The sequence below is a fragment of the Podarcis muralis genome, chromosome 5 (assembly GCF_964188315.1).
Source record: "Podarcis muralis chromosome 5, rPodMur119.hap1.1, whole genome shotgun sequence".
In the NCBI taxonomy this organism is placed as follows: domain Eukaryota; kingdom Metazoa; phylum Chordata; class Lepidosauria; order Squamata; family Lacertidae; genus Podarcis; species Podarcis muralis.
Window position 1 is genome coordinate 28,810,271 of NC_135659.1, and position 27,723 is coordinate 28,837,993.

General features: G+C 45.8%; 1 protein-coding gene across 1 annotated transcript in view; it reads right to left on the bottom strand.

The window, feature by feature from the left end:
* Window positions 1–24,956, bottom strand: part of PLPPR5 (phospholipid phosphatase related 5) — an 88,352-nt gene extending 63,396 nt beyond the window's left edge. Inside the window, exon 1 of the mRNA XM_028732760.2 lies at window positions 23,732–24,956. Within this exon, the coding sequence (XP_028588593.2) occupies window positions 23,732–24,001 (270 nt within the window). The 5' untranslated portion in view covers window positions 24,002–24,956. The remainder of the gene's footprint in view (window positions 1–23,731) is intronic.
* Window positions 24,957–27,723: the final 2,767 nt, after the last annotated feature.

The following is a 27,723-nucleotide window of genomic DNA, read 5'->3' on the forward strand; positions in this document are numbered from 1 at the left end:
GAAGAAAATGACGCATCACCACACAGCATGGCCTCGATCCTATGAGTACAAGTAAAATGCAATGTGCTAAATTAGAGGGCTCTCTTTCGGCCCAAATTTACATTGTGGGTTGGCCACTTGTTCAAGCATGTGCATACACACATACACAAAGACACACACATGTGAGAGAGAGAGGATTGACACACAAAGTGGAATACAGCAGATGGGTTGACAGCTCCCTTCCTCTCCTCTTCTGCCTGCTCTCTGTCTTTCTTCCCTTCCCCATCCCATTCAGTTTCATTCTGTGGTCCACTCCAAGACTCTTGGTGGAACGTATCCAACTTGCAGGTTAGCCACCCCTCCTCTGGTTTCAGATGTGAACTATTAGCCTAATGGTACGCAGCAGTGCTATTTCCCTAGAAAAAACAGGTGCCGGAACTCACCATCAAACACCTCCCTCATTCTCTTAGAATGGCAATGACACCCACCTGAGAGGGGCTGAAACCCAGCAGAGAGGTGCCAGAACTGAGTTCCTGTGAGTTCCCCCTGAAAAAGGCCTGGTATGCAGATTTGCATGAACTTCAGAAATAACTGCAAGCACACCAAAACAAAAGAGGCTCCTTTTAAGATGATTCATAATATTATTATTATTTTAAAAAAATAATTACTGATTCATGATAACAAATCTAAATTAAAAGCCTTGGAAATTATTCATCATGATTTCATGCATTCATTCAGGAGGAGTTTCCATCCTCAAGCCAAACCAACACATGTAACACACTCTACAGAAGATATGAAATGTAAATTTGGGCCAAAAGAGAGCAATCTCATGAGATATCTCTGCTAGCAAAAGGAGCCGGTTTTCATCACTTCCTCCTATAGTCCTCTGTACCAGCCAACAAAATGATGCTGTGGGGGTTGGAGGATACTCCAGAAAAGTGTGGGAGATGGCACTGGGGGCTTCAGGGAGAATTGGTGGAAATCTCTTTGTCTACCTTTCTACCACTGGGAGCATCTACTGGATCAGAGTTCTTTCCATTCACAGAAGGGCAACTCAGAATCCAAGTCCATTTCTGGTGAACATGCTGCATGCTACAAGAGCATACTTCAGCACATCCCTACACTCACATGTCCCACTTCACATTAAAAAGGGGGAAGGATGTTAGAATTCCTGCTCCATGTTTGCAGTCATGGGATTTTTGACTATCACATGACAGTATGTGTTTTGACTCCACAGAGTGGGAAGTGACGGAGACAGGATGTTTGTGTTACTGCTGTTCCGTGAAGTGGGACTATTGTCCTTTGTTCTTTTTTTCTCTTTGCTGTCTGATGCTAGAGAGAGAGGGAGCCATGTTGAAGTGCTCCGTGTGTGTTTTTATATAAATAAAGTAGATTAGCCAAAATGCTGAGTTGCTGAGGTCTGTTACACAAACTGCGCAAACTCTGCAGATCCCTAAGTGTGTCGGTGTTGGTTGGCATCAGTTGCTGTGATATTCGGGCTGAAGAAAGCTTTTGAAGCTCCCGAACGATTGACCAGGAGGGAGAGAACATGTCAGCTGGGCATGTGTCTCTGCCAGGGTCCTACTCGAGTGTAGGACAAGCTCCTGACAAAGAATAGAGTGCATGTTCAGAAGCTTACATGTACAACACACATACTGTGCTGTTACATATCCAGTCACATAGCACTTTTAGGTCTACCACACCACCTATATGCCATGCCCCCAGCAGTTCATCTGCTTTAGCTCTGTTGGAATTGCTAAGGATGCCTTCTCCAAATAAGGAGCAGAATATATTGAACAAAAGCAAGCCATTGCAAAATGGGAACGGGTCCTGAGAAATAATTAAAAATGTTAAGAGGTAATTAAGTGAAAGCGATAATTATACTAAGGAAGGACATAGACTCAAAGCAAGCTCATAATGAATTATATCAACTTCATTCACAAGCCGGAATGGTTTAATACCGTATTTTTCGCCCCATAGGACACACCGGCCCATAGGACGCATCAAGTTTTTTTGGGGGGAAATAAAGGGGGGGGAATTATTTTTTCCCCAGGCGCTTGTGGGGCCGGCAGTGGGGAGAAGCGCTCTTCTCCCCGCAGCCCGCCTTCAGACCAGGTCCGGGGAGAGCGGGAAGACGCGCTGCGCCTCCCAGCTGTCCCCGGAGCTTGTGGGGCTGGCAGCGGGGAGAAGCGCTCTTCTCCCTGCTGCCTGCCTTGAGATCAGGTCCGGGGACAGCAGGAAGACGCGATGCGCCTCCCAGCTGTCCCCGGAGCTTGTGGGGCAGGCAGCGGGGAGAAGCGCTCTTCTCCCTGCCGCCTGCCTTCAGATCAGGTCCGGGGACAGCGGGAAGACGCGCTGCGTCTCCCCACTGTCCCCCGACCTTGTGGGGCTGGCGCTGGGGCTCTCCTGAAGCCTGGAGAGCAAGAGGGGTCGGTGCGCACTGACCCCTCTCGCTCTCCAGGCTTCAGCGAAAGCCTGCATTCACCCCATAGGACGCACACACATTTCCCCTTCATTTTTGGAGGGGAAAAGGTGCGTCCTATAGGGCGAAAAATACGGTATATGGAGGAAGAATGCTGGACAATAAAACTAAGATTTAGCTTTTTGGTTCCAGCAGCAGAAGGCCACGCAAGTACTTCCAGTAGAGCAAGAGGGCTTTCCCTCTCTCCTCCTCCCATATCCCCCCCCCCACACACACACACACATAGGTCAAGAGAATCCCAGAACAGCATGTGGGGAGAGGAGGGACAAATTGTTCCACCAGGAAAAGAGACATGGTTGTGCTGATGGAGCAATCTGCTTAACCCTACATTGACTTCCTCCCTACTGTTGGAGTGTAAAGGTTATATGAAGTTTAAGGGATGCTCAATCTATCATTCAAGTTCACAATGGTACTTAAAGTTATGTTTTATCAATCAATGACCAATAAATTTGGGGTGAATGAATGTTTGGACATGATAAGCTAAACATATTGATGTCATAAGAACAGCCCAAAAGTGCACTATTGAAAACTTGTCAAAAATAAATTTAGAATTTGTCTTATTCAGAAGAACTATATGTGTTGTTGAGGAATTTTTAGGGTCAGCAATTTAATTAATAAACTCCCTTTGTATATGTTCAAGTTGTGGGAATGATAAGAAACAGTAAGGTAGTTTCAATTGTGACCCTAATTTATGGGGTAGTGACTTACTATCTTCACATGATAAGATTCTCAGAAACTGTATACACTTTGAAGTTTGAACATACCAGCCTGTTTTCATCACTTGATTGGTGATATCTTACAAGAGCGGGAAACTTAGAAAAATACTCTCCTATTTAGAACTACTGAAATCTTAAGATCTAGATTTTGTAAGAAATGTTTAAGTGCCACTATTGCTTACCTTAGACTATATTTATGTGCTATTAGAAGAAGTGTTTGCTTGTTAATACAATTACTGTTGTACGAAACTTGAATTGAATCCACAGCAATTCTAGGTGTATACCTTGTTGAAGTGGATTAAACAGCTATTCTCAGATGAACAGCACCGAATGCTCATATCTGGCTCTGTGTCGTTTGTCCAGGTAAAGGCAAAACAAAATTATGTACTTCTGTGGAGGCTGTTTATGAATAAATATCTCACCTTTCCATTGATACATACACAAAAATACCTTCACTCATCAAATGGCAAAAAAGATGTGAACCTAGAACAACAACAATCTGTCCTTTCCTAAACCTCTGCCTCTTGTGCAAACAAGCAGCAATAAAGCACATTAAGATCTTCAGGCCATCCATGCGTGAGTACATCGCTTAAGGTACAGCATCTCCAATATTCTCCCAGGACATTCTTGCTCCATGCTCCCTTCCCTACTCAGCCCTATGAATTTAAAGCCATCCTGTAGCACTGGGCATGAAAACCCCTAATAGGTGAGTAAGAAATGAATTCAAGCATGATATTGCAGCAATCAGATGTGAAATTTTGGAGACTCAATAGCCTATGGTCAGGTGTTTGCACAATGCGGAATAGAAGAAATATATGCCAGATGGGTATTCAATACTAACTTCCTTTGAAATTCAAATCTAACAGCAATTTTAAAATGGTTGCTTCACTGCAACCATTATACCAACAGCTATAACTGGAAGCCACAAATGCTCCACTCTATTGGAAATTTAAAAAAATAGGGAGCGTGGATGAATCTTAGTGAAACATCAACTATTAAAACATGATATCTGCATATATATAATGAAAGGATCAGATGTTTGGTTTATTGTTGATATTTCATTAAAGCCTCTTGGACATCTCACATGGGCCATACAGTCGGTAAGTACCGTATTTTTTGCCCTATAGGATGCACTTTTTCCCCTCCAAAAATGAAGGGGAATTGTGTGTGCGTCCTATGGGGCGAATGCAGGCTTTCGCTGAAGCCTGGAGAGTGAGAGGGGTTGGTGCGCACCGACCCCTCTCGCTCTCCAGGCTTCAGGAAGCTCTCCGCAAGCCTTGGGAGCCCGCGGGAGTTCCCGTCGGGCTCCCTAGGCTTGCGGATAGCAGCCTGCATCTCGAAGCCTGGGGCGCGCTGCACAGCGCGCCCCGGGCTTCGGTTCCCCAACCTGGTTTGGAGGCTGGCAGTGGGGAGAAGTGCGCTTCTAACCTGCCGCCAGCCCCACAAGCTCGGGGGATAGCGGGGAGGTGCAGCGCCACCATCCCACTGTTCCCCGACCTGGTTTGGGCTTCAGGCAGATATCCGCAAGGCGTGGGAGCCCGGCGGGAAGTTGCTCCGGTCTCCCAAGGCTTGCGGAGAGCTGCCTGTTCTGGGGGCTGGGGTCGGGGGAAACTCGGGCTTCCCCCACCCCAGCCCCACACCTGGGGGGGGGAATAATATTTTTTTTCTTTATTTCCCCCCCAAAAAACTAGGTGCGTCCTATGCGAAAAATACGGTAGCTGTCATGGACTGGATGGACGCAGAGGAAGCATCAGCTGGGGAACGCCCAAGGGAGGAAGGCTCAGAGCCCAGAGATTGGTGGTGGAATGACGATGAGTGGTCAGTGGGAGAAGAGGGAGCAGACTGGGGGGAGGAGATAGAGGAAGCTGAAGAGGCAACAGGGTTTAGCGAGCAGAAGGAGGCAGTGGCAGAGAGCAGTTCAGAATCAGTGGCAGAAGCAGAGGCTGGAGAAGAGTGGGACCAAGAAGCAGAGATGAAGCAGGTTGCTGAAGAAGCCAGGGAGTCTCCCCTTCCTGTTGCAAGCAGCTCCCCTTCCCCCTGGTCTCCCAGAACATGGAGAGGAATGGGGGGTGGGACAAAGAGAGACAAGACAAAGAAGCTGGGGAAGGAACTGGAGGAGGAGCCTCAAGAGAGCAGTGGAAGGCACCGAGCTTCAGTTTTCACAACTGCTTCATTGGGGCAATACCTACAGGGAAGAGTTGATGTGATCTCTAGGCCTGCACTGTTTGGGCATCTTTGAATAAAGAGTTAACTTCACTGACACTGGGTGTTTTATTGCTGACCTCCTCCTGACAGTAGCCTTTGGCAAGCTGCTCCCCCCCCCCTCAATGTGGGGGATGATAATGCAGGGTTGCCTTACAATGTTGTAGTAATCTTCACAAATAGATAATGAATGTGGAGCACTTTGAACACCTAAAAGCGCTATACAATTGTTTGGTCACTTTTTTTGAATAATGAGTGTGGGTAACTAGTGCCAACAGGATTACAGTAGTACCTCAGGTTAAGTACTTAATTCGTTCCGGAGGTCCGTTCTTAACCTGAAACTGTTCTTAACCTGAAGCACCACTTTAGCTAATGGGGCCTCCTGCTGCTGCCGCGCTCCCAGAGCACAATTTCTGTTCTCATCCTGAAGCAAAGTTCTTAACCCGAGGTACTATTTCTGGGTTGGCGGAGTCTGTAACCTGAAGCATATGTAACACGAGGTACCACTATATAGCCAAAACAGAGCCACTGAGAAACAAGACTGGAGTATTGGGAATACAAATAAAAAAATAAACAACTTTTGATAGAATATCCAAGGGAGCAAAAACACCCAAAAATAGCCCATTGAGGAAATAGTCATGGAAATAGTTAGTGGTTGACATGGCAAAACTGCTTACTTGACCACCTATCAATGTTTGCCCTAGGGCATACTGGGAGGGCAAGAAGGAGGGGCGAGGCAGCAGCAAGATGCAAATGCACTGGTGGAGTCAGTCCAGCTCTCCTGCCAATGCAATTGCACCACACCAACTTTGCCTCAAAATGTTTATTCGGCTTTACGCCCATCATGAAACACAACACAACAAAACAAATCAAATAAAACAGCGGACTCGTACAAACCACAAGGAGTATAACACAGTTCACAACTCACAAGGACAGATATTAGCCATTCATAAGAAAAGTTGCAACTTTGCCTCCTTCTCGCCCTTCTGGTACGTCACAGCAACAACCCTGATGGGAGCTCAGGTAAGCAGAGGGGCACCCCACCTTGCCAAGCGCTGCTGCATGGGAGGTTGGCTATCAGAAAAGCAAAACAGAGAAGTTTGGGTGTGGAATGGAAGGCTGGAGGAGAGCATGGCTGGCAGGAACCCTGAGCAATTAGGAGGTGAGAACACCATTGCCAGCAACATTTTGTTGTAGGTTCCTCGTACATTATATAATATCCATCTTAGGTGACATCTACTCTGACACTTCTGACTGCTGCCTTTGATCATTTATCTCTTCCCGTGCTTCTATTTCATCAAACTGTCAACAGACTTGCCTCTAGATGGCCACCTAAACGTCAATGTGAATTATTTCCAAAAACGTCTGCAAAGTCTTTGCATAATATGCTTGTAAACCTGCCTTTTACAACTCATTTTTTTCCTGCCAGTATCATCCTCCCAAATATGCCTTTTGAAAACAGGGAAGGGGGTGTTTCTTCCTTCCATGTGATTTAACAACCATGTTATTTTTAGTGTTTTTCTTTTGAACCAACACATAACAATGTGTAGAGTTAATGCTTAGTATAATAATGCTGACAAGCAAAAGTGCTTTATAGACAATGTTCGACAATGACAACAAAGGCCTTTATTTTAAAATAAGTTCTTGTAGGTGTCATGCTACACACAAAATAGTACTATGCTTCCATTGCCGTAGTAGTTCGATTTTTGATTTTTTCTTTCTTTCTTTCTCCATGAAGGAAGCTGATGGAACTACTAGGGTGGCATAAAATTCCTGGCTTCCTGGAAATGCATTGTGCAACATTTCCTTCAAGACACCTTCTGCCTTTTTGAAGATACAATCAGGTTTTCCTTGGTCAAATGTTAGTTGATTTTTAATGCAGCTTTGGCATCCACACAGATTTTGCAGATCACTTATTTGTTGCTTTTGAAATTTCAGTGCACTTAGTATAGGGTTGCCATATTTTAGTTTTGCCCAAAGTTGTTAAGCTCCTTCTGCAAATGACACTGCCGACATGGCATACATACAGATTTTCCAAGACATTAAAACAATTTCCGCCCGGACACTATTTCCGATGGACGATTACGGGTTAGGTCCAAGAAATTCCAGACGTATGGCAACCCTAACTTAGTATTAACATCCCAGGCCTCATGTCACCAATCTGTTTGTTTTTTTAAAAGCAAACAAACAGTTAAACCATTTTGGGGTGGCACAGGGGTGCTGTAGGAGCAACTGTCCCCAAAGCCACTTCTGCCCTACAGAGGAGGTGGGGTTGCGGGCTTCACAGCCCCACCACGCACGTAGCGGCTGGAGCCCTGCCCCCGCGTGATTGGAGGGATTCCCAGCCATGTCACCCCCTGGCCAGCCAATCAGCTGGCTCTGAGGGTGTGACCTGCCCTATTTAAGGCAGAACACAGCCAGGGATCTCCCTATTTGCTGCCTGCCAGCTGTTCCGGTTTTTCCCACCCTCCCGCCCTATAAGGTTTTTGTTCCTTCATCTTGCTATGGACCTTGGTTGGTCACCATTGAGGGGCCTGGTAGGAATTTTTCCACTTGGCAAATTGGCAGCAGCCGCTTGGTTTTCACCTACCTCGTAGCAAATTGTCACAACTTTCTTGGTATTGGCAGTTAGGCATTGGTATTGTTCTGTAGATGGAAAAAGGGAGGTAGCGCCGTCACCTGCCCCGCATATCGAAGGGTAGTCCGATAAAGGATTCCAGGGGGCGTGGCCCTGTCTGAAGCCTGGGGAGGTGAGGGCCTAAGGCACACCCCAATCGGTGACCCCGGGGGAGTTCCTAGTTGATGTGCATCAGCAGGACTCCCCCTACTGGTGGTTAACCCTTCCCGGACTTCAAGCGGATGGGCTGAAGTTGGTTAGGACCAATGCCTAAGCCAATACCGCTCATCACCTGTAACCAATAAAGTTGTGGCCTTATTTAGCCCATTAACCTTAATAATTGTGTCAATAATTGTTTCCACTGGGGGGGCAGGAACTCGCCACACAATTGCCGTATCCCTATTCCACCAGTAGGAACATCTCCTGACTCAGAGGAACTTAGGACCCAAGCCAGCATTCTGAAGATGGCATTAAGAAAGTTATCATTGCCTTATTCAGCATTAGTATTGACATTGGTTGGTGGAATTAAATGCACAGGAGGAAAGCTGAAGATTTCAGCCTGTCTTCCTAGCGTAGGCAAAACCTAGGAAGAAAAGATCCCTATAAAGTGCATGTCGCTGTGAACGGAATGGAACATCCATCAGCTCCCCTTAAACAGGCAAAATTACCATTAAAATCCGCAAAGCTATATGCCAAGTGGAACAGATGGAAGCTCGTTACATTCCTTTCCCCTTGGCATTTGCTTACCCATCATTCTACTTCATAAAAATAATACACATGTGCTACTCCATTTCCAAGGAACATATCCCTTTATGTTTCCCCTCTTAAAAAGATATTTGACTGGGAAGAGCAAATGGCCCAATGAAAAACTCAACCGCTGAACAGCCAGAGATTAAAATGAAGACAAGTTCTGGATTTCCAGTAAAAGGTTTTTGCCTTAGACTTTGTGCAGATTATCCTGTATTCTTCTTAATACAATGGTCATAGAACTGTAAAGTTGGAAGAGACCCTAGACCAAAAACCTCCTACAGCGCAGGAATCTCAACTAAAGCATCCATGACAAATTGTACAAACTGTACAAAGGGTACCAACTGGAAATTGCACCTGAGAAACCTATCTTCTTCAGAGCTAAGTGCTACAAATCTCTGTTGCACAAGGCTGTACAGGACTGGAGTGCTACTTCTGCATTTCTGCATTCAGTGTTTCATTTAGAGAAGATGAGCGATCGCTTTTCTTAAAGAAATGTACAGAATTTTATTTCCGAGTTTCCCAGGGACAATAGATTAGAGTGAATCACATCCTACTTAGTGCCATCATGACTCCAGCGAGCCTCAGAGATGTACTATGCAGAGGGGGAGAAAAGTTAAAAGAACTGTTAGTAATCTCATTTTTTCAGAACGCCAAGGCTGGCAGTGCCTCCTGAAACCAGCAGGGGGAAGAGGACAGATTGTTCCTTTGGACTCCAGACAAAAACCCTATTACTCAATGGTTTAGAATGGAAGAAATGCTGAATCGCAGACCCCCCAATAATCACTGCAGATCTGCAGATTCTCTTTGATTGGATATGGCTCTCATCTATGAGAAACCCTCATTACAGGCACGGTTTTAGGGCAGTGTCACCCACAGCCACAGTATGAAGGCTGTATGCGCAACAGAACATTGGTCTTTTCACACCATGCGCAAAACCTTCCATGTCAACTGGGAATTGCAGAGATAAATGAGTGGGTCAGGAGGCCCTTCAGAGACAAACAGGTAGACAAATTGCTTGAGTTACTGAGCTTGTATCTTTTATATGAGGTACCGCAAAAAGAATAGCACATTGGCCTCTTGTGCGGGTGTGAGCACGTATCCAATCTGCTTCTTCAGCCTCCAAACTGCAGAGTATTTAAGACTGTTTTTAACAGGAGCCAAATCAGAAAGCACACACACACACACAAAATAATGCTCGTACATGGTGTTGTTTTTTTCAAAAATAAGAATATTACTAAAAGCCTAGCAAAAGGCAAAAGGATTTGCCTGTAATATTCAGAATCAGGCAGCACTTCTATTTACAGTAAGCCTTAAAGTGCTATGGCACCTCAGAGAGTAGCTGGTTTATTGTGGCATAAACTTTCATATGCTGTTGCCTGAAAAAATTCATGCTACGATAAATCATTTAAGCTCGGAGCCAAAGGGCCATGAGTGGAAGAAAACATACCATCCACCCGGCCTCACAAGCCTGTACACAAAGTCATATGCACAACTGACTGTGCGAGGGGCTCTGGCATCAGAAGGAAATTCTCAAGATGCAACTTGATCTCCACCACACAAGTGTTCTGGCATAAGAAACATAGCCAGCCAGTTCAGCAGTAGCTTGTTCTTGCACCTCAAAAGTGGATCTCAACCTTCCAGCCACAGAGCTACTTGACATGTTCTGAAGTAGTGGGGGGAGAGGAATCATTAGTGATTGGTGCTTCCTCTCCTGTTTCTTCTAGCTGAAGAGACAGGATGTGGGGACAGAGAATGAATGTTCCCCAGAGGGCATTTTCATCTCCCTACAGGGCGAAACTTGGAAGGCTGGGGAGATGAAGTATGGTTCACCAGTCCTGTTGGACCTCTCTGTCACTTTTCCACGAACCAAAAATGACCCCTAGACTCAGCTAACAGTCTCCTATTGCCACACAGGAGAGAGCATCAGTCGTGGTGGGTAAGCAAATTTTCAGAGAAACTCACTCCCTATTATTTATCTGCCTATTGAGGAAACCCTGAGAAACCTCTAAGGAATACAGGATTCCCTGGGACACAGTTTGAAACCGCTGCTGTCTACAGTGTTACTGCATAAATCAGTCATCATGAGAGAGAGAGAGAGAAAACTATCACTGCTTGAATACATTTTCTGCAAAGGCAAACAAGGTCAACTGCAGATCAGAAAATCAAGTTTGGAGACATGTCTCCCTTTGGCTATGCATGTCCTTTCCCTCCTCCCAACACCTACCTGACATGTGCTAGGGAACCACAGCCAATCTGGGTTTTTTGGCAGAGGCCTTAGAATAGTAGCTACGGTAATTGCTGCATACTGGGTGAAGAAGTTCTATGTACTCTGAAACTGAGACAGGCTTTAATTATTTGTTTTGGCACCATCAGTTTATGAATTGTTTTCCTACATTATTTTCTACTAGTTTGAGGTTTGAAAAGAAGGGGCTACTGGATCAGGCCAAGGGCTCATCTATTGCAGCATCTTCTTCTCACCGTAGCCACCCAAATGCCTATGGTAAGTCTGCAAGCAGGACATTAGCAGAATAGCACTTTTCTCTCCAGTGGTTTCCAGCAACTGGAGGGGAGGATAGTCAAAGGTTTGCTGAGCATCCCCACTCAGCTCCTTTGCAAAAGTGCTATTTGAAGCATCTGCACCCCACCCCCTCTCCTTGAAACAGTGTCCCATTGAACTCACTGGGGTTTCAGTTCTGAGTATATTTCACAGCTGTTCATTATTATTTACTGCACTCCATTTGGAGACATTAAACAAAAGATACACATGTTGACTAACTCCTACTTCAGCTGGATGTTGGTCACTAAAGTTGTGTGACAAACAGCATCAGCTGAAACATGCAGAGTCAAAGGTTAGCCTGTTCCCAAGCCCAGGGAATTATATGAGCAAAATGTGTGGTTGGGGGGTTAAGAGACAAGACATGCAAAGGCCTGTCTGGTGACCTCAAAACCCTCATGGCTTCCTCAGTCAATCACAGGAATAATCCCAGTGTGAAACAGGTGTTAAACCTAATTAACCTGAGAGCCCAAAACCCAATTAACATGTAAATTTCAAGCAAGCACACCTTCTGAACTCCATTTCCTTTGAAAAAGTAGATAACTGAGAGGAGTAAGGGGGAAGAGAGAAACAATGTGGGTGGGCTAACCTTCCCACAAGGGGCTGGATATGACATAGCTCTATGCTCAAAAGACCAACAAGTTATGTTTATGGCACATCCCTCCCAAGTAAGGGACCTTAATAGCACACATTTCTCCAATGCAAGGATTTTTTGCAAGTCCTCATCTCTTGATCCGCCTCTGCTTAATGGACAGCAAAACAGTTTTAGTCTAGCAGAAGGAAGAACTCACACCCTCTGAGTGGCATCTGATCTGCATTGTGATTCGGTCTATCATTGTATACAGTGAGGTTATAGGCAGTATTATGTACAATGCATACTGAGGACGTCAGTATCTCCTCTTTCTACAGCAGGGATGCCCCCCCCCCGCCTCTCTGTCTCACCCTCTGGACTCTCCCCAGCCCACACACTTCTCCCCAGGCTACATTCCTCACCCACCTCATTTTGTTTTTACCTGGCTAGAATGTGTCTCCTTGGAGACTGATCAATTAAGGGGCTCATGTGCGCTTTTAAAGTCCTAAGTGACATAGGCCCCAAATATCTGAAAGTCCACCTTCTTCACTACAGACAGTTTCATGTGTGAAAATCAGCAGAGGACGCCCTCTTGTTAGTTCCACTGCCTTCAGAAGGTGATGGAGGTGATGGCATTCTCTGTGTTGGCCCCTAACTTGTGGAATTCCCTCCCCACAGAGGTGTGCCTGGCACCTTCACTAGACAGTTTTTACCACATGTTGAAGATACACCTCTTTACCCTGACCTTGATGGTTGGGATTGCACCAGTGGGTCAGAGACTCCTTAACCCTGGTCTAAGGAAATATTGTATTTGGCTACTGGTCTGTTGAAAGGCAGTGTGGGACAGCTGCCATGGGCATAGATTGTGTATTTCTACATAAGGTAAAGGTAAAGGGACCCCTGACCATTAGGTCTAGTCGTGACCAACTCTGGGGTTGTGGCGCTCATCTTGCTTTATTGGCCGAGGGAGCCGGCGTACAGCTTCCGGGTCATGTGGCCAGCATAACTAAGCCGCTTCTGGCGAACCAGAGCAGTGCACAGAAACGCCGTTTACCTTCCCGCCAGAGCGGTACCTATTTATCTAGTTGCACTTTGACGTGCTTTCAAACTGCTAGGTTGGCAGAAGCTGGGACTGAGCAATGGGAGCTCACCCCGTCGCGGGGATTCGAACCACCGACCTTCTGATTGGCAAGTCCTAGGCTCTGTGGTTTAACCCACAGCGCCACCCGTGTCCCTCGTATTTCTACATAGCCTGTACTAATAGCTTTATCCTAAGCATTTGCAATGACATATGCACCCACAACATCAGTATGTCACCATCTAAGTTGCCTTAGAAATGGACTACAAAAAGGATCACGCTCGCTCTCCTTATCATCTATGGTGCCCTCATTTGACATGGATAATGATGACTGGCATCCTGATCTTAAACACATTAGTGATGATATTAAGTCCAAATGGAATCTGACATGTCTCGAAAACAGCAGGATTGCAACGCATGAAAATAATGGATGATTGACACACACCTCTACTGTACATCATTCAATAACGCACCCATCAAATCACAGCTGAAGGGATAAACTGCCTCCATCGCACAGGATTGGGTGATAAGGGAAAGCATGAAAGCTCAGTCTGGATGCTCTGTGATTACTGTTTCACCCATACAACTAATCATTGTTCATACACGGTGCATTTCCTTTACATTACATGAAACAGGCAACACACTATTGTGTGCTATTGAAACAATGGGACCTACTCTAGAGGTATGAAGATTCTCAGTTACTATCCTTGTAAATAAAGCTTTTCTAGTACAAAATGTGGCATTGCATCTTATTGAAATATTTTTTAAAAAAAGATTCCATGCAACGTGTTCAGGGTCGAGAAAGTTGTCTAAAAGGGTAGATGTGCAGAATCCTCTCAACTTCAAGCAATGTGAAATGTATATCTGCATCAAAAGGCAGCATTCATTGTTACTCATGTATGGTTGAAAGTGATTAGCCAAGAACCAGTGCATGTACAAAGCTGAAAGCCATGGTTTGCACACTTCACAGATCCCTCCCTTCCCTGGTTGCTGTGATCCATGGTTTAGGGTTCATGTTATCAACACTAACCATGGCTGATATCACTACTGCAATGTAGAGATTAAAAACATAGTTTAAAGAGTTTTTGCAGTCTGGGATTACAAGAAAACCAAATCACCACCTACACTGGTGGTGCATGTATGTACATCATAGTTATCTATGTACATCATATGTACATCATCCATGTACATGTATCTATGTACATCGCTAAAAGGAAAAGGAAGCAAGAATTCACTCCAGAAAGAAGGACAGAAAGTGGGAAGGGAAAGAAGCCCACAATATATTATGCTTTGTAAGACACTGTGCATCTTTTCCAGCAGAGACAGGGAAGCTCTAGTTGCTGTTGGACACCAACTCCCATCAGCCCCAACCAACACAGCCAATGATGAGGAATGATGGGAGTTGCAGTCCACCATCTGGAGGGCTACAGGTTCCCCATCCCTACTTCACAGGGAGCAGGCATTGTATCTACACATCACCAGGATGTGCCCCCATCAGTCCTGAAATGCTACCAAGTACTAAAATTGACAGCTCAATAAACTTCAAAGAAGGCATCAAAAGGCTAAATCCAAAATGTGAGCCCCAAATCCAAATCATCATGCTCACGATTCTGAGCTCAATTTTTAACAGATATGCGGTGATCACTTAAAAAGCACTGAATTGTCTGGGCAGCAAATTTATTTCCTTCCTTTCTGTTGAAATGATACAAAACGTGTTCACAGCGGTAGCCCGAAAACCATGTGCCACCAAGGACAGGACAAATGATAACAGTGCCAAGAAAGGTGATTTCTGACTGCTGTGCCTTGGGGAGAAAGTCTCGAGATGTGAGAAGTTGACATATTTCTCAAGTTTTCAGGTCTGTGCTACTGTCCTTGAAACAACCAAGAGCCCCATGGCACATTTGTAAGACTAACAAATTTATTATGGCACAAACTTTTTCTGGTCTCTACAGAACCTTATGCCCTAATAAATTTGTTAAGTCTTTAAAGTGCCAAAAGACATGTTGTTATTGCTGCCATCGACTAACGCGGCAGCCCCTCTCAAAGTTGTCCTTGGAAAGCCACATTTTAGCTGCAATGAGACATTTAGGAATCACAACAAAACACCCTATCTAATGAATTATGTGGATTTTTTATTATTGTCAAATAATAATAATAATCCAGTTATCACATTTATCAAATCACATTTGATTGGATAGTGTTTCTGCTTATTAGTTGATATGCCATATAACCTTTATGTAATGAACAGTGTTCGAAATTAGCCAGCCACATTTCACATCTGACTATTGGCCACTTGCGACCAAGCAAAGATGCCTGGGTGCCAGACATCTGCACCATCTGGAACTGCATGCCTGGGCATCATTGGATCTTGGCTGTTTTCACACACTAATACCACATCCTGTAGAATTCTATCAGTTCTATTTTATCCGCACAGCCAGAATGAACTTCAGAAACCAAAATCCTTTTTCTATGCAGCCTGAGCAGGAGCAGTGAACAACATTACAGTTCATTGTTTTAGCCTATCCTCCCTTACACCCCGTCCCCGCTGCCCTGCTCACAGTTGTGAAGAATATCCCTATGTTATGAATGGTCCATGTCACCATTAAGGAAAAGAGGTCAGACTAAGCCAATATATATGTGGACTGTCCCTGGATCAAGTGACTTTTCTTCTTTAAGTTTTCAAAGCTCTTAACCTTAACTCAAAGTTGCATCTGAACTAGCCAGATGTTTAACTGATAATCACTCACAGTCAGTCCATCATTTCAAAAATAAGACTTTAGAGCTGTCTTGCCCCAAAATGACAACTAGACATTTCGTTTTGGTGACTTTAACCTTAATTTAAGGAGCCATTTGGTCCTAGCTTATAAATCTGAGTTTCTAACACTGGTAATGAGGAGTAGGGAGACCATTTCTACTCCTACGTGGCCCTTGGTCTCTCAAGCAGTGATACTGCCAAAGCTTGAATATGAATCTGGTTTGGTTTATGAACTTGTCCTGCTTATGATTCTCTGTTGCATTACAAGCCGATGTCTATCTAGAATGTTAAACTACATTCTGTAGCTACAAGGTCAATGTTCAACACTCCAGGCACCCAAAGTCAACTACTACTGTGCTTGTGCAAAAGGTCGTTTTTTTAATATTGATCCCTCCTTCTCAATGAAACTCTTGTTGAGCCCTGAGAACGTTGAAGCCCCTTTTGTTTGCTGAGTATCTGAGTCAGCTCTCCCAACTGTTTCTTGCAACTGTTGTAAGTGGTGTTGCGGCAGGCACCAGCACCAACCAGCCACAGTCCAAATAGAAAACCTTCTCTTGTTGAATGTGTTTATTTGGAGAGGGGGGAAGAGATTCATTTTCCAAGCACCTCCCTCCCGTGGCAAGGAAAAGTGCATGTAGCTTGGGGGATTCAGAACAGCTGCTTAACACAGCACCTTGCAAAGCACTTTGCAAAACCCATGTATGCAAAAAAAAAAAAAAGGCGCCTGGCTGTTAGAGGCTGGCTGAAAGCTGGGACTTGTCAGGGGCTTGACATAACTGAGCCTTGCCTCCATGGAACCTCACAGCTGTGTGAGGGGTGCTTTTCCTCCTCTGCATACTATGAAGAGTGAGAGAAGGTGGGAAGGAGGCAGCCAGAGGAGCAGCATAGATTCTGAAGGAAGAGATAAACAGAGAAACACTGTCTCAGCCTCAGAGATGACAGGGAAATCCTTCCGGGTTGCAACCTGATGTAGAAACCCAAGAAGTAAACTCCTTACCAGAAGAGGCACTGAGGGAAGTGAGAAGGGAATTTGTCTGCTAAGCTCAAGGAGAGCTTGATAATGAGAAGAGTCTCAACTCTCCTATGCTAGGAACCAGGGACTTACCAAGACACCTCTGAAGGAAAGATGAGTTTGGGGAACTCTGAGAGCACCCCTAAGTTGGCCACTCTTATCTGGAGCAGAGTTCAGAGCAAGAAGGATGCTGAACTGTTGTCATGGTGATGTAATAGTGATTGACTGTTGGCAGGGCTACCCACATGTCAAACTTGCCCTATGAGGAGATCATGAAGAAGAAGAAGAGTTTGGATTTGATATCCCAAAGGAGTCTCAAAGCGGCTAACATTCTCCTTTCCCTTCCTCCCCCACAACAAACACTCTGTGAGGTGAGTGAGGCTGAGAGACTTCAGAGAAGTGTGACTAGCCCAAGGTCACCCAGCAGCTGCATGTGGAGGAGCGGAGACGCGAACCCAGTTCACCAGATTACAAGTCCACTGCTCTTAACCACTACACCACATCTGGTCTGCTAGCCAGATTCGGTTCCCCACCCCTGGTTTAGAGCTCAGTACCTCTTAAAGGTGAGGAGAAGCAGAAAGACACACAGTTTGCATTTGCCAGAATGTACATTTTACTTGATCCAGGCAAATAGCAGATTACAAGGGTAAATGAAAAGCAACAAAACCATCACAACACTTCACAAAAATTGTATGCCCAAATGGTTCTGTGGCATCGGGTGGGCTAGCTGTCAAGATATTCTTTTTGCATCTTAGTAAAATAGTGATAAAGTGATAGAAGACAACTCTGTTTGACACTGAAAGCAGAAGGGATAAAGCACAATAGAAAAAAGGAGTCATCAAATGAAAGGCTTTCCTAGTCCAGCATCCCCTTGCTCAGATGGGGAGCCTATGAAAAGTACACAAGAAGGACAGGAGGACTATAGCCCTCTCCTGCTATTGCTCCCCAGAAATTAGTATTCAAAGGCTTCTGATCCTGGAGATAGCATACAGCCATCATGCCTTGACCTCCATGAATTTATCTAACCCCCTTTCAAAGACATCTAAGTTGTTGGCCATTGGCACATCTTTCCATAGCACATCTGGTAGGTTAACTGCAGTCCTCCTGGAAAAGTAATATACGCATCATTTCAACTGTAGGTGAAAGATTAGGCTAACATGTATTTCCCAGCTTTCAAAGGCAAGAGTTCAAAAAAGGCAAGCAGTCCTACTAAAGAACCAGGAAGCATAGTAGGAAAGGTTGTAAGTAGAACTGAATAAAAAAATTCTGTATAACAATTCACATGTTTTTGACAAAGAAAAGCACACACAGTGGAGAATCAAGCGAGACAGTTCTCCTTTTCTTTCTTAAATAGATTTCAAGACATAACAGAGAAACTAAAAATATCTCAACATGACTATGACCTCTAGATATTAAATACTTCAATCAGTAAATAAAAGAGAATACTCAGCTACTTATTCTGCTGTCCAAATTGGCTTCTGGTGGCCTTCGAGGCACAATTTGGGGTACAGATTTTGATCCACACAAAAAATGGTAGAATTGTTTGAAGCTCACATACTTAAGACTCTGCCTCTCTCTTCCATCCTGTCACCATGCCTAAAATTGGCTGAGACCTTTCTCTTGATTATGCTACCCACGTACAAAAGTACAAGCAAGAAGGAAGCTAACAGCCATTCTCAGCAGTTACTCAACAAATATACAACTCTTTCCTTTGGTTTTCATTTATCTCTGCCCATGTGTCTCACACACACACAAGGTTTGGAAGATTGTCTAAACCAGGAGTAGCCTATGTGGGGCCCTCCAGATGTTGATGGATTACAACTCCCAACATTCTTGGCCACTGGCTATGCTGGCTGAGGCTGATGGGAGTTCAGAGGTATCCAGAAGGCACCACTTGAGTGCCTTATCTAAACTATCGTTTGTAGCTTTAAGCAGAACATTCTTCTCCCCACCCTGTGAACCCCCTAAATCTATTATGAAGGTTCCCCAGCCCCGAGGAGCAGATTTGGAAGTGGCAGGGAGGGAAAAATTCCATTCTGCTAGCACATCTAGTTGAGTACTACTCTATGGTTACCTAGAGAAACTATAGTTAGATTATCAGGAATGAGCCATAGCAAGCTTCAGACTTCCATTCTGCCCCTCCAGTTCCTTTTCACATGACAGAATGAAAGCTTCCACTTTCCGTTTTGACTAAACTGCAGTATTTCATTACATATGACGATCTCAAGGAACTTTGGTTGTTTTAGTTAGCTGACAAACCAGGATATCAAACCATAGTTTGATCCTGGTTTGTTTTAATGAACTAAAGTTCGAACAAACACTTCCCCAAGTTTGTATGTAGCAGAAAACTGGCTTCGTACTCAAATCTGAAGACATCTGAAGGCAGCCATCTTTAGGGAAACTTTTAACGTTTGATGTATACTATATTTTAATATTTGGTTGGAAGCCAAGCCACCCAGAGTGGCTGGGGAAGCCCAGCCAGATAGGCGGGGTATAAATAATTTATTATTATTATTATTATTACATGAGGAAACTCATGTAATCATTTCTCTGCTATATGTTTTACACAGCTGAGGAATACATAATGACCACTCTCCTCATCAAATGGAGGGCGCTATTTGCGTGGCACCCCCGATCCAACACGACTTCCAGCCATGCAATCCTGGACCGCCTCCCCTCGTTGCAAACCTAGAAGTTTTTCACCTAACCTTAGTTCAATGAACCAATCACAGCTGGAGAGGCGTAGCCAGGGAAATGGACCAGGTAAGGGTTGGGACAGCCCTTTCGGCACAATAGAGGGTGTAACCTACCTGGGAGTCCTCAGTCGGCTCCAGAGTATCTCCCGCCCTACCCTCCCTTAGTTTAGGTCTTTTATTGCAGCTTAACATCTTATTTACAGGCATGCGGGTGCTGCTATGGTCTTAACAATGGTTGCTGTTAAAGGACCGGGGAGGAATTTCCCTGCATTTGCAGGTTTCGCTGTCCCCATAGCAAAACGCCACAACTTTGGCGGTTTCAGGTCTGGGGAGGAATCCTTTAGTCTATCTTACTGGGGGGGGGGGCATGAAGCTGTGATACACCCCCCCCCCCGTGGCGGCGGTCCCAGGGTTCCCTGTTAAAGGGATTGTGTTGAGGGGAGTCACTGACCATAGTTGAAAGATTATCTGTGTTCTCCCCTGCATGACGGAGAAATGGGGGGGCGGGCTCTCTGCTTAAACATACCGGTACATCTTCCAGAGCCAGCCCAATCCCCAGATAGATTAGATTGATTAACCCTGATGTGCCGCAGATCCCCGACTATCTGGGAGGGATAAACACCCAATGCCTAAGCCAAGGTCTTCCTGCATCTGAAAGTTTAATAAAGTTGTGGCCAATTCTAATCCTATAACACGCGTCACAAGTCATTATTCTACCTGGGTGTCGCCTGGGTTCGGGGGGGGGGTCTCCGCCTGGCCACACAATGCTGTTTCCTGCTTGCATCAAGGCATTTGGGAAGATAAATAAGGAGGAGAAAATGTATCTAACGGCCACTTTTTAAACAGTCTTGCCAAATAGAAGTGTGTAATGAATATTTAACTGGACCGCAAATCTCCTTAAAAATTAATATCTTGTATCTTGGGAAACAAGTCTGGCAGCCAATGTGTATTGGATGCAGTGACAGAGTCATGTGATGCAGCTAATTAAAAAGGAGGTTTATTCCCCCATGTGTCCTCTTTCTTTCATGCCATCTCTTTCGATACGAGATGCCTGTATCGGGAATGGCTGATCTGTGCAGAAAGTTCTAAAGGTGCCAAACTCAACTATAGAATCAATGGGACCAATCAATGACAGGGCACAGGCAGTGTTTCTCGACTGTTTTGAACCCAGCATCCCCTTCTAAACTTGTGCCGCTCCAACCGATCAGCAATCACCTCTTCCACAGGTGAATAAGCAGAGATGCAGTCATGTAGGTACCGCTGACTCTGCTTGTGAAATTCTGTGGACTGGGATAATAATCCAGAAATGCACAGCCACACAAAAGCAGCTGTGTAACTTCCTTCTTTCCAAATCACGTTGGGATGATGCAGACACGGCCACAAATCCAGTGTGGATCACTGAGGATCCACGACAGAGTGTTTTAGATGTATGGAGGTCTTGACTGGTGATTTATCACAATCCTCTCCGTGCTTGGAACTACATACACCTAGATTCCCCTGCCCACCTAATGAAGCCAAACTTACAAAATAACATCCATGCTACATACCACTGGCTCCGTACTGCACTCACATGGATACAAAAAGAATTATCTGGAGAGAAGAATAGGGTCCCTAATTGCTCCAATACATTTAATGCAAAGGCACTGTACATTCACAGAATCATAGTATTGTAGGAAGGGACCACGAGGGTCATCTAGCCCAACCCAAGAATCTTTTGCCCTCATGGACTTGCTAAAGGTCCATGAGAACATTCATAGTCCAAGAATCTTTTGCCCTCATGGACTTGCTAAAGGGTTCCTATAAGGGGCCAAATGTATTAAGAAAATGACACCTTCAGTATGCAATGTCTTTGAGGTTTTTTGCTGACACCGGCAACAGTGGTGTCCATCACATACCTGCTGTTAATTACATTTCAGGTATCTGATGGAAGTAGATTTCAGCTTACATTGCATTTTAAAAAATACCCCAGCGCCCTATGGGAATTATGGGCTAATACTCTTTTTTTTCCCTGCCCCACCATCTCCCTGCACCCCATGTAAGGAACTGACTTGCATCACAATCCAAAGCATGCTTACTCAAGTAAGTCCCACAGAGTTCAGTGTTGCTTGCTCCCAAGTAAATGTGCACAGGATTGCAACCTTAAGTCTCTTTTACTTCAGTGTCAGCAGGTGACATTTTTACATTTCAAATGCTTTCCCTTCTTTGACCCATCCTATAATGCAAGCAAACTTTAATATGTCACTCTCTGTTAAGAAGCGAAGACCCTTAGCTGCTAAAATCAACACAAAACTATAGTACAACCCTGCTTAATGTTCAGTTGTTATCATTTACTGTGTAGATGCATGGAATGTTTTTTGGGTGTGGAGGTATATGGGGGTTGATTGTTATATGTACAGTATATGTATATATATATTTTGAAACTGAATAGCAAAGAAGCTTTTAAAAAGAGAACAGGCAGTTGCATAGTTTAAAACGTTAAGTTTTTGTGTGTGTTTTCTTGGAAGGGTACTCAAAAAGTTTTCCCATTTCCAGTTCTTCCTGGCCTGAGAAAAGCACAATATCATTCTATCCAACGCTCTGCCTTAACATTTGCAAGGTGGGAGGCAACCTGTGCCAGCCCTGGCTTCAATTATTTCTTGATTAGGGCATAAGTTGGCTCTCAGGTTTAAAATCACTATGAAGACTCGCAGGGTTGCAAGTGTGATTGATTTATAATTAAAGAGACTCCTAAGCAAAGCCCTGCTGTGATGGAAAGGAAATTCTCTCTGAGTTTTAGTTTTCCATTCAGAATTTCCTAGGAGACCATTGCTTTATTGAACTGCAAATTCCAAAATATTACCATTAATCTTTATGGCCTTAATATTTATTGCTACCAAGGGGGAATCAGCAGATTCGAGAACAAGACTAATTCTATGCAGTATCTGTGTGTGTGTGTGTGTGTGTGTGTGTGTGTGTACATGCACGCATGTGTGCGTTCATGTCTATATATAATCCAGCCCTAACAGCCACACACTCCCCTTTCTGTTCATCTGTTCAATATGGTCAAGGATTATTAAATGATGCTAATGCTTTTGTCAGCTGACATTACAACTTGTACACTGAGCCGTTTAAAGGCAGATGTTTTGTTGCTTTGCCGCTGATATTCTTCCCCAGCCCCCAGCCGAGAACCCAGCTGAACTGCATTACAACACAGCCACATATCTGTGTGTGTGTGTGTGTAATTACTTCTATTTTAAAAAAATATATGTACAGAAAACCACATATAAGTAGCAGGTTTTTAAGATTTCACTTGCACATCATGCCACGTGCCACAGCGTGTATCTCTTAAATGTACTAGGCAGAAATCAGAAGAAGCACCTGCTCCATTTTAAATAGCGATCTACTGTCAGAAATAACCAAGCTTGTCTTTTTTTTTTTCTTTTTCTTTCGTTGGCTGAAATATTAACATGTGGCTATTATCAGCAACTGGTCTCCTCCAGAATGCTACCCACCGGATCTGTGACTAACACATGCTTTGAATGGAGCCAAACCAAAATCATGTCAGGGTTGGGTTGGGTTTTTTAAGAAGGGTGGGGGCAGGGGAGGAACTATTCCTTCTCCGAAACAGACTAGCACTGAATCTAGCTTTTCTGAAAACCCGAAGGCCCTCTCTCAACTAGCTGTCCTTAGAAAATGGCTGAGAAGAGTGGCAAGCCCCCTCCCCAAACGAGAGAGTCCAACTGGTGGCCCAATTGCTGAACCCATCTCAAAGGCACCAGGGAGCAAATTTGGACTCAAGCAAAAAAAAGGGGGGTTGCTCTATCTGATCCCAGTAAAGGAACAGAAGTGCAAGAATGTTGGATAATATTCCAGCACTCAAAATACTAACAACAAGGCATTGCATGAAGGAGGATTTCTTACCCCCAAACAACTGACCCACTGACAGTGGATTCCACCCCCTTCAATTTATTGCTCCCTCCTTGTGCCCTCCCATAGGTGCCAACTCCTAGGGGCTGAGGTCGCTTTGCCTTCCCGCCCCCAATAAAATATTTGAGGGCCTCCCCAAAGTTGATAGGCATTGGCATTCCAACGGTGTGGGTGTGCCCCATCATGTGATCAATTATGTGAGATGGGGCTTACCTGCCTCTCCCCCCCCCCCATATTTTATTCAAGTTGGCACCCCTGTGCCCTCCTTGTCAACAAGTTGAGCAACTTAAAAGGCGAAAAGCCTATATTGTATATATTTCCCGGGGGTGGGGGTGTACCAGAAAAGGGGGGACAGACCCAGAGGGTGGGAGAGGCAGAGGGGAGGGACCTCGCTTGCCGACAGCGACGCTTACCACCAGCACGGGCACCCCCGCCGCCAGCGAGTAGAGGAGCACGGGGGGCACCGCGCTGCTCTCCTCCGGGCCCGGGTAAGGCTTGCGATAGGCGCTCTCGTAGCAGAAGAAGCCCTGCACGTTGACCGAGAAGGTGTCGGTGTACTCGAAGTAATAAGCCAGCATCACAGTCCCTGCCATGATCACCATCTGGAAGTAAAGCATTCTGGTGAGAAGAGCAGCAGCAGCGGCAGGAGGTGGAGGAGGAGCAGGAGGAGAGGGCACTGGCATGTACTCTGGCGGCGGCGGCAGCGGCAGCCCCCCTCCCCGGCTGCGCGCTCCGCCCGCTTCCCGGAGGCATCCACCGGGGGAAGGAGGAGGCGCCTTAGTCCCAGGCAGAAGCAGGAAGAAGAAGAGGACCAAAGGCGTCCGGGCGCACGGCCGAGCGCATGGATGGCAAGGGGCGGAGGCGGCGCGGTCCTGGGCGCAGGGTCGCGCACGTGGGGCAAGGCCCCTCCGGGGGAGTGATGGAGGCAACCAGCACGGGCTTCCCCCGCGGCAGGCGGAGCCCCGGGCGCCGCTGGAGGGGCTGGGGAGGGGGTCCTAAGCGCGCTCCGTCCGCGGCAGCTCTCCAAGGCGTTCCGAGCGAGGCAGGAGAGCGCAGCAACTGCGCGCCGGGGAAACGGGTCGCGGCGCGCGCGCGCACAGCCCTCCGCTGCGACCACTGGGGGGGATTTGGTGGGGGGGTGTCGCCGGTCCTTTAATCCCACAGCGTCCCGTATAGATCAGAGTGGGTAGTGGACCCAGCCCCCCGCAGGCGCACTGAAGTCTCCTCTTTGCAGATTTGCCTGCGGGCAAAAAATATATCAGTAAGTCGTTCCAAAAAAAACACCCAGTTAAATAAATCCCTCAGACTGGAGACTTGGATCCAACAAGCCTTGGAGACGATCGGAGGGACCCTTTCCACTCCGGGAACGGATTCCTTGCCCCCCGGCGCGCTCAAAGTTCCATCCTTCGCCGCGGGGATGCGGCCCCCCGGCGCCTCTCCGCTGGCTGCCCCCGCGCCTGCGAAAAGCTCGCCCTGCGCTTAATCCCTTGCCTTGCTTTGAACCGGTCCCTGCCCGAACGCAGCGGCGGAGGCAGCGCAAATGCCGTTTCCAAGGCTGCCGGAGAGCTGGAGGGGGTGGGGAGAGAGGTGGGTGGATTTTTGAAAAGGCGCTTCCTTCTCGCTCGCGTCTTTCCTCCCCTATTAAGGATTTTTGGTTGTGTGTGGCTTTTTTCCCCCTTAAAGAAAAAAGCGGAAGCAGTAACTCCCCCGCGCTCGTCAATCGAAGCATCAGCTTCCCATGTGTGTAATATATTATATATACATAATATATATAGCTCCTTCTCTTCTTCCTCCTCCTCCTGCTTTGAGAACTAGCTGCTTGTAAGCTCTGGCATTGCAGCTGGCTCTCAGCTCGTACTAGCTGCTTAGAAACACAAGAGACGCTTCTCAGAATCCAGAGGCTTCTTATGCAAAGTGGTGCAAACGACAGAAGGGCTGCCCAACGGGAAAAGCCACAACTTCATCTAGCCTCGCTCTGGCTTCAGCAGCACTATTGATCTGCGGTTAGATGATGTTCCATCAAAGCACCCACACTTTCTAGCGCAATCCCCTCCTCACTTTCCTTATCGCAAAAAGCCCAAAAATCTCCAGTCAGCAGTCATTGTGCAACCTGGGCTTGCCAAAACATGATTCAGTCCTACCTGAAAATAGTGACAATCCATAAATCTCCTAGGTTTGGCCAGTACCTGGATGAGAAGCCACCCAGAATCTCCTTGTGTGCCTCCTTGAATTTCATGATGGAAGAAGGGTTGGGATACTGAATAAACAAAGGGCACACAAAGAGTTCTCTTCCATATACAGTATGCTGTTAAAGCACATTTCTCCTCTCAAGGAATCATTGGGAACTGTAGTTTAAGGGTGCAGCTCTGTGTGAGGTAGACTACAATTCCCATCGTGCTTTGAGGTATGCGCTTTGAAGGTATAATGTGGATGCAGCCACTGCTGCAGAGTCAATCCTCTTCCATTGGAAAACTGCATGCTACATTTGGTATTGCAATTGCTTGAGTATTGAAGTGTGTGTATTTTTGTGTGTTTGTATGTGTGTAAGGTTTTCCTCTCTGTTCCATCCACACTAGTGGATGCAACAGTTGCATATGAGACAATGTAGCTGAGCCACTGATGCTGCTTAATGCTTTCTTTATCAGTGCAGCTGTTTTCATACAAGATAAATTTCCTGCGCTGACATCAATTCTGTGAGGCGGGGCTGCATATCTCCAGGCTAAGGTTGTCACATAGTGTCACTGGTGAAATGGATCTAAATGTGTATCACAAATAATAATAATAATAATAATAATAATAATAATAATAATAATTTTTTTAAAAATTATTTATACCCCGCCCTCCCTGGCCAGAGCCAGGCTCAGGGCAGCTAACACTAGTAAAATTACAGTAAAAACCCAATTTAAAATACAGGTTAAAATGCAATTTAAAATGCAGCCTCATTTTAAAAGTAGCCCATAGATCAAAACCATATGGGGAAGGAAGCATAAGGGTCAGACTGAGTCCGAACCAAAGGCCAGGCGGAACAGCTCTGTCTTGCAGGCCCTGCAGAAAGATGTCAAGTCCCACAGGGCCCTAGTCCCTTGTGACAGAGCGTTCCACCAAGTCGGGGCCATTACTGAAAAGGCTCTGGCCCTAGTTGAGACCAATCTAACCACCTTATGACCTAGGACCTCCAAAATGTTGTCATTTGTGGACCTTAAGGTCCTTCGTGGGGCATACCAGGAGAGACGGTCCCGTAGGTACGTGGGTCCTAGGCCGCATAGGATTTTAAAGGTTAAAACCAGCACCTTAAACCTGACCCTGTACTCCACCGGGAGCCAGTGCAGTGCAGTGAGAGTCATGCAGTTTTCTATGCACAAGTGACTTACAGGGGGGGAATCATGCAATGTATTCTATGGGACTGCAGGTTTGGAATAAAATATTCTCATAGGCAGGGACGCGGGTGGTGCTGTGGGTAAAAGCCTCAGCGCCTAGGGCTTGCCGATCGAAAGGTCGGCGGTTCGAATCCCTGCGGCGGGGTGCGCTCCCATTGCTCGGTCCCAGCGCCTGCCAACCTAGCAGTTCGAAAGTACCTCCGGGTGCAAGTAGATAAATAGGGACCGCTTACTAGCGGGAAGGTAAATGCCGTTTCCGTGTGCGGCTCTGGCTCGCCAGAGCAGTGATGTCACGCTGGCCACGTGACCCGGAAGTGTCTCCGGACAGTGCTGGCCCCCGGCCTCTTGAGTGAGATGGGCGCACAACCCTAGAGTCTGTCAAGACTGGCCCGTACGGGCAGGGGTACCTTTACCTTTTATTCTCATAGGCACATCTATGGAATATTAACTACTGTGAAAATCTGGCCTTGATGGAACATTAATACTGGTTTTGTCCTGGAGCAATTATGTTTTTGCTATGCTTGGGTTTGTGGCTAATGTGGCAAACTTTCCTGGGGGTCAACAGTTAGCGTGCAAACAAACGCTGTCAATGGCATCTTTGGTGTATGTTTCTGAGGTGACTTACAATGTCAGTAGCTGTGTGGAATTTCTTTTCGAAATTCTTTTTATCGGACTGGAGAAAAGGCAGGTCCTTTATCAACCCTGTGAAAAGTACTTCCCAAATATTTAGCTATTGAATTAAAGAGAACATTAAAGAGAGCATGACCTGAGCTTTCTAATGTAGGTTGTACTGATTTCATACAAAGAGGGACAATTTCCCTCACTACATTTACTTTTCCCCTCACTACATGGACTCTTTGAATTTGCAGCTCTCCAGCTATCCCTCCCCCACTGCCACAATTGCTACCCTACATCAGAGTTTGCCAACGTGATGCCACAGGAGCAACTATGCCCACCAGTACTTCCTGTGACAGCTGTGGAACTTCCCCTCCAAAATCTACAATGCTTGAGAGACAGTTTGCTCTTCC